Source organism: Pecten maximus, unplaced genomic scaffold, assembly GCF_902652985.1.
Source record: "Pecten maximus unplaced genomic scaffold, xPecMax1.1, whole genome shotgun sequence".
Lineage (NCBI taxonomy): Eukaryota > Metazoa > Mollusca > Bivalvia > Pectinida > Pectinidae > Pecten > Pecten maximus.
The window spans coordinates 1-7,830 of record NW_022981634.1 but is presented as its reverse complement, the minus strand read 5'-3'; the positions used below and the strand labels follow the sequence as shown (position 1 = coordinate 7,830).

Genomic DNA, 7,830 nt, shown 5'->3' with positions numbered 1-7,830 from the left:
AAATTTTAAAGAATTTAGATGCAGGAGGTAATCAAAGAGAAAAGTAACTGTGGATATATCACTCTTCTTCAATCAATGTAACAGGGTTCAAACGGATTTTGTCAAACCAAATTCAAGGCCTTTTTAAGGCTTTTTCAATGTCTTAATTAGATATTCAAGGCCCATTTTACCTGTCATCTAAGTCATCTTCAGAGGGAACAAGAGAACAAAAAGGCAACTTATAACTGTCCACTTGATCAAAATACAACTTGACATGGTAATTATTAATGTCTGTAGGAGAGGCGGCATAGAAAAAGTTGAATCCAAATGATCAGTGGCCAGGGTTTCGCTTATCCTAATGAAACCTTGATATTCAAGGCTTTTTCAAGGCTGTAAACCAATTTTCAAGGCTTTTCAAGGCCCAAGGTGAAATTCAAGGCTTTTCAAGGCCCAAGGTGAAATTCAAGACTTTCTCAAGGCCCGTGCTAACCCTGTGTAAGGTTGATTTTTGTCAAAAGGTGAAATGACTGCCAAGGGACATAACTGCTGACAAGGGAGGTAACTTATTTATATTGTACATGTCAAAGAAGAATAACTACATTCGGAACACCTCGGCCGATTCTCTACGGTCATCTAACCTCGGATGTATCACGGTATTTGATATGTATAAACGCCGTGCATTTGTGATGCGGTCGCCGTATCACTCATTATGGATGAGTCTCCGCTGTGCATATAGATCTCCAAAATGGCGTCATTCGAACAGTGTTTAAGTATTTTCTCGATAATTGTCCTTTATTTAAAGAAAACAATATCACTTTGAAGGAGAAACAGATTGAAACGTTGCGAGCATTATACGAAGATCATGACTGTGTATCGGTATTACCCACAGGCTACGGCAAAAGTGTGATATTTCAGCTGTTACCGTGGTTTTGTCAGCTGAAAATGGAGAAACGGAAACCAATGAGCGTGATAGTCGTGTCCCCGCTGAATTCCCTAATCCAGGACCAAGTCATTACAATGAGGAAGAAGGGATTTACTGCTTGCAGTTTGAACTTCACTGGTATGTGTCAGTTATATTGTATGCTTTATGTATTGTATGTTTGGATCCCCTCATGTCTGTTATAGATCTGGTCAAAGTATGGAAAGAAATCGTTAACGTTGTAGGTTTAAATTTGTAACACCGGGGAATCGATCATACATCTTTAGATACATTTTACGATGCAAGTAAAAGCACATAATTAAGACAGCCAACCATAAAAAAAATTTATAATAGTCATTTAAAACACAAAAACAGGTGCACGTGTGACTGTCACAATTGCAACTACAAATGTTTGAAATACATATCAGCCCTTTCATACACATGATACAGTGATAAGTTATGTCCCTGTGTCCAGTTTAGCCCCTCCCACTGATGGTCTGGCTTTGTTGGTTTGGCTAGATATGTATCTCTGTAAAGTAGAATGCTTTAATTGTCAATTTCATTCGTATTTAAAAACAACCAAATTTAAAATGTCATGTACCAAAATGCAAGATGAATATTGAATAATACTCTTTCCCGTAACATGTATGGTACCTTTCATTTTTCATTGCTTTGACAATTGTTATCAGCTCACCAGTACTTTTTCCTTTTTCAAACTTACATAACCCAAACCAACTGAAACCACCAGTAGGCATGACATAACCTATTGTTCTGACTAGTGTGAAATCAGCCTGAATAACCCATCTCTGTTTCACATTTCACAGGTACTCATGGCTCAACTTATACAGATGCGGATTGCGAGAACGATGAGGAACAGGATCATGAATATGTTGAAATTGATGTTCCATTTGAGCAACTGGAGAGAGGAGACTTTTGCATAATTTATTGTCATCCAGAGTCGACTTCTTAGGTCTCAACTGTACCAAGAGATCATTTGTGCAGTAGTCATAGATGAAGTCCATATGGTTTCAGAATGGTATGTATAAATACACATTTGCAAAAAAAAAATTAAATCAGCATTAGGGCAATGTTGCAAAATAAAATGAGGTAGAATTCATATTTTAGTGTATAATCAGTCCTTATTGAAAAAGAAATCAAGTTGCAATAACCAGTCTTTGCCTTCAACAATATATTTTTTAAGAAAATGGTAAATTTTGATAATTTGTATTATAATTAAAATTGTTATAATTTCATTGGTGTCGGATTGAATTAAAACTTTGCAGGGTTATTGATATCATCACATTAATGAATATCTAATCATAGCCCGTTTTTGGGAAATTTATCGACAAAGCATGCGCAGGAAAGAGGCGACAAACAATTACGAATTAATCTTGTTCTATATTTGTTAATGTCAACCGCAATTAATCTTTTTTTTCCTTTTTTTTTTTAAGGGGAGAAGAATTCCGTCCTGCATTCCAGAAGCTTGGGGAGTTAATGTGCATTCTAGAGAAAGCTTTGCATTTAATTCTCACAGCAACTGCTACACCGAAATCAATTGCAAGTCTATCTAAACAGCTGAATTTGAAAAATCCACTTGTTATCAGTGAGAATGTGGACCGTCCAAAGATATTTATAGACATTAGAACCAGATTGCCAAACTTTCATAAATTTGACAAATTTGATGACTTGATACAACCAGTGGCAACAGAATTGCTGGAAAAAGGAGTTCATTTTCCAGTAACCATAATGTATGTGGAAAGTTTGGAAGCATTGTCCTATTTTTATCAGTTTCTTTCGTATAAACTTAAGGGTGCCAGCTATGATGGTGAGGAAATTCCACAGAATAGAATATATGTCCAATACCACAAAGATTATGCAGAGTCCATGAAGAAAATCACTATTCAAGAACTGGCTAAAGAAACCCCTAAAGTCAGATTAGTTTTGGCAACTGTTGCACTGGGAATGGGGCTTAATGCTCCAAGTGTTTCACGTATCATTCATTGCAGGAGCCCAACAACACTGGAGAAATACCTACAAGAAATCGGTCGTGCTGGACGTGTTGGACAACCGTCAGTGGCAATTCTTTACTACAAGAAAAATTATATTGCAAAAAACAGAATCGGTATGACGGAAGAAATGAGAAAGTTTTGTGAAAGTGAAACATGTTATAGAATTATTCTTGTGAATTACTTTGGATTTGAAAGTGTTGTTTTTTCAGGACCAAAGGAACATTGTTGCTCCATTTGTGGCAGAAAATGACTCATCGTTACTGACTGTATATATGATTTCTCCCGTCAAGTGTAATTTTAAGCAACTCGCTGCATCTAGTGACATACACATCATTCTTGTGGATTCTGTTGCTGTATAAAGTAGATTCTTAAGACAATTGTTCACAGGGATTATATTTAATGCCAGGTATAGTGACACTCTCACTATGTCATGATCACTTTTGCAGAGATTATTTCCTGTGAGAAACCATTCAATAACACTGTCACAATAACACCAGTTTCATTTGTTTGATCTGATGGATATAAACTGCCCGATCACCAATTGTTAGGAGATCTGGAATCACTGAATTTTGTTTGTGGTCAAGATACTTCAGTTATTACACATTTCAATTTAAATTCACTTTAGATTCTTTTACTCTGTACAGTAGACATACCAAACAAATACCTGAATATCTTTTATGGGCAGGAAACATTGTTTATTCACCCCAATAGAGCTGAATTTACACATTGTTTGGAATGAACTTATTTTCATAAAATGATAATGTACGTTTCAGTTGTGGCTAAACTTTTTTACTCAAATTTGGCTAAAGTTTTAACTTGGGGCACCGATAGGGGACATGTATTGGTCTAGCAATACTCACAGAATGCTTGTTTTATTTAGCTTGGTATTTACCCATGTATGACTAATTATTATGTAAAATCATTCTGTCATATTTATGTTTTGACATCTTGCAATTGCATGTCCTTTGAAAAGGGCAAGAATACAGAATCACTGGCAATCTGAAAATGGTGTTTGTTTTTTTTTTGTTTTTAAATAATTGATTATTAAAATTTATAATCAATCATTAACCTTTGTAATTGATTTAAAACAATTTTGAAACAATTTATATTAACTTATATTAAACACGCTTGTTGGCCTGGATGGAAGCGCACGAAAGGTCTTACTGTGGGAGGAAACCATTATAGTACCTGAAGAAAACCCATGTGGTCGGACAGGTGACCTCATACCTTTCCACATCCGATAGGGGGAATCGAACCCCGGCCGCCTAGGTGAAAGGCAAGTGCATGTGTTACCAATGTGCCACCTGAACACCCCCCATTGGTTCAGCAGGATTAACTTATTGATTATAATCAATAATCATACCAACACTAATGATTGGTGAAACTCACAGTGTGATATATATGGCTAACAACAATACAAAAGAATATGTGGACAGGAGACTCTTGTCTACTACCTGATACAGACGACTCAATTGCACCAATGCAACATCGTTACACAAAAGTTATTATAAATATAACTTAATAAGGAAAAATCAGACTATAGTTAAAATCTTTGTCACTTATTTATTGCTAATGAGTCCACATATGACAATTTATTTGATTACTGTGTATATAGTATCATTGGTGGCATTTGATAATGATTTCCTAGATCAACAGTATTCAGGCAGTTACATAATGCAAACAGTTGATATTTTGAACAATTAATTACTTTGAATTAATTGAATGATAATGAAATCCCTGTGAATATTTAGGATTCTTCATTGTCAAGCTATATGGAGCTATATATATGTGTGTGTATATATACAGTTGTCGTGTTGAATTTATATTTCTAAACTATATATAGTTATATATAGCAGACATTTAATAAGGATCTACTTAAAATACATTTACATCTATATGAATTAAAATATTGCAATTAAAACAATTTATTATCAGAAAAGTTAAGTACATGTATTGAAATAGATACATTGAACAAGCTAAAGCGATGACTCTCAGATTCTCACTTGCTGGTACCTGTATATACATCTTACTTGGCATCAGATTGCACAAGATATATCAAGGAACTTTAAACTAGCAGGGATTTGACTGCGTCTGATACAAAAAGTAATTTCTGTTGAAATTGGGGCATACGATGAAGTCAATTGTATTTATATTAATTGAACAAGTAATGAGGTGAGTATTTATATATATTGATCAACATTTTCAAAGACAGAAACTATATACAGCTCCAAATATACTTTTTGAATAAAAACAACAAGATGCACATGGGCCTTAATGGTCACCTGAGGTGTTAAATGTCTTTGATTTTAGCATATTTAACCCCTATGACCTACAAATGAAGGTCAAGGTCGTTCATTTAAACAAATTTTGTAACACTACATCCTAGCATGCATTAGGGCCATCTGGACAACTTTGTTATTGAGAAGTTGTTCACACTTTCACAATGTGCCACACCACATTCATTACATCAATAATTGAAACCGGAAGTCAGCAGTACTACTATAATATTAGTGTTACCAAAAATGAAACCTAGTGTGGCAGATCATATCATCCATCTTGCTATATATCAAGCTAGTCAATAGATATATATATACTGTAATTCACACACACACACACATATATATATATATATATGTCCAGTATGTAAACAAGATATATGGTAGAATACATAGAAGTGTTTCTTAGGGTCACACATAAGTAATGTGGATTCAACCAAATGTATATTATACATGTCGTGTATTAATATTTATACCTTACAGGGTATTTGGTTCCCACCTACATCAATCAGGTGCTACAAGAGTATATTTTTATACCGGTAATATATTCTCTTCACAGGCCTATGCTATACATTGATACAAAATACAGTTTGGTCATCTGTATGTGAAATGATAATTAATATGACACTATGTACTATATGAATTTCAGCATATGCCGAGATTTATACAGAAACTTAATTACCTGGTTGGCGGGTAGATCCTCACCTACACCGAGTTCTTAGTAAATCAACAATATATATGCACACAGAAGCACAAATACATAAGACTAGTCATCTATATATACACATGTAAATGTGTTTTGATATATCAAGAATGTAACCTGTATGGGTGACGAGTGTGTCGCACGTACAACTGGTTTTTAACTTTTTTTTATAGTATTCTCGCATACTTTTGTACCCACCTATAGGTTATATGTGGATATGTGCATTATTTGCAGATTACTATCTGGGTGTTGGGTATTTCCCACCTACACCATAGATATCCACTATAAACTGGCATATAAAAACATGTAAAAGTAAATTTAAAATATATACATGTAATAGGTACTAATACAATTGATTACAATCATGTAGACATCTCATAATTGTTGTGAAGGTAAGTAATTAATGAAACAATAGTTGCACTAGTACTGTTACACTGATCATGATGTATATTGGAAGGTATGCGGTTATAGTAAGCAATATGGCTGTAAGGGTGGCGGGTAGACCCCCCCTACACCTACCATAATTTACTTATAAGTCACAGTCTTCCCTTGAACTCACACCTTCCATTCAAGAACTGACTAAAGAAACCCCTAAACATTCTCTTCACATATACTGTACAGATGTACAACTTATCAAACTTCATTGTCAGAGAGCATGCACGTCGTATTGGGCAAAACACTTTCCACGGGTGTTGTATCCATGGACGCAGCCATGTTTACCCCTCCCCCTCCCGCCCCGCATCCGGGAACTTGAAAGTAGTTCCAATATGGCGACGACCGTGATACATCCGAGGTTAGATGACCGTAGAGAATCGGCCGAGGTGTTCCGAATGGAATAACTATTGTCAGGCAGTGATAAATAAACAACAGAATAATAAGGTCCTTATATGATAGTGCCACCCTCTGAAATGATCTGAATCTTGTCTGACAAGGGAAGTAAATATTAACAGGGGAGGTAACTCTTACCCGTGCATGCTCCTCGTCGGACTCAAACTCATCGTCTTCCATTGCTATAATGAACCGCTGAGGGTTTTCAGCTTTGCTGGTGTTATTTATGGTAGGATCCTGGAACAAACAACATCCCTTGTCAAAACCGGACCACGTCAGAAAAAAGGGAAGTAACTATTGTCACCCACAATAATAAAGGCCTAGTATTAATATTTGTTACTAGCAGACATTTGTTTCATGATCAAGTTTTACCAAACCAGTCTATCCTGGTGAAATGTAAGGACTGTAAAACACACTATTTTATAAACTTGGCCTTATTTCTGTTGACCTGTATAAAGAAGACAATGATGATACTGTTTCTTGGCCTTGAACATACGAGGAGTGGCTATTCTAAAATTCCATTTTCTCAATCAATTTATCACAGATTCAGAATATCATCTAACTGAACTTAGTAAAGGCAAATTATGAAAACATTTTTTTTTGTCATTAAAAATTCCAAATCAATTCAAAACAAGTGTACTAGGTATTGATTAAACAATACATGTCCCCTACAGGCCCCAGCAAATAATAGTAATAGTGACCTTGACCAATACCCTGAAAATCAACTATTATTGTTCTTTATCATTGTGTGAAGTTTGATAAAAATTCCTCTAGGAATTAAGTACTGGAGCGTTGACAAACTTATGTATTTACTACATAGATATATACATACGTACATGACGCATGGAGAGGAAACCTTTAACCCCCCCTGATTTCACCGTAGGGAACTAAAAAGCATTAAAATATTCAAGTAACAAAACATAAATTCAGAGAAAAAATGAGTTGCCTCCCTTAGACTAATGGTATTTGAATATGCATCTAACTTATATAAAATCACCTAATTGTAAACCAGCTAGTTTGTCCAAAACCTATAGAGGACCAATAAATATATTCCTCAAAATACATCTGGATTTATGATTTTGTAAACTGTTCGATCTAAAAAGATTATAAACATTT

General features: G+C 35.0%; 1 protein-coding gene across 1 annotated transcript; it reads left to right on the top strand.

Annotated features, from left to right (window-relative positions):
- The first annotated feature begins 603 nt into the window (after positions 1-603).
- Positions 604-3,913, top strand: LOC117320168 (ATP-dependent DNA helicase RecQ-like). The gene is made up of 3 exons (XM_033874832.1): positions 604-1,039; positions 1,723-1,934; positions 2,350-3,913. The coding sequence occupies exons 2-3, from the start codon at positions 1,921-1,923 to the stop codon at positions 3,155-3,157; spliced, it is 822 nt and encodes a 273-aa protein (XP_033730723.1). The 5' UTR covers positions 604-1,039; positions 1,723-1,920; the 3' UTR covers positions 3,158-3,913.
- The last annotated feature ends 3,917 nt before the right edge of the window (positions 3,914-7,830 follow it).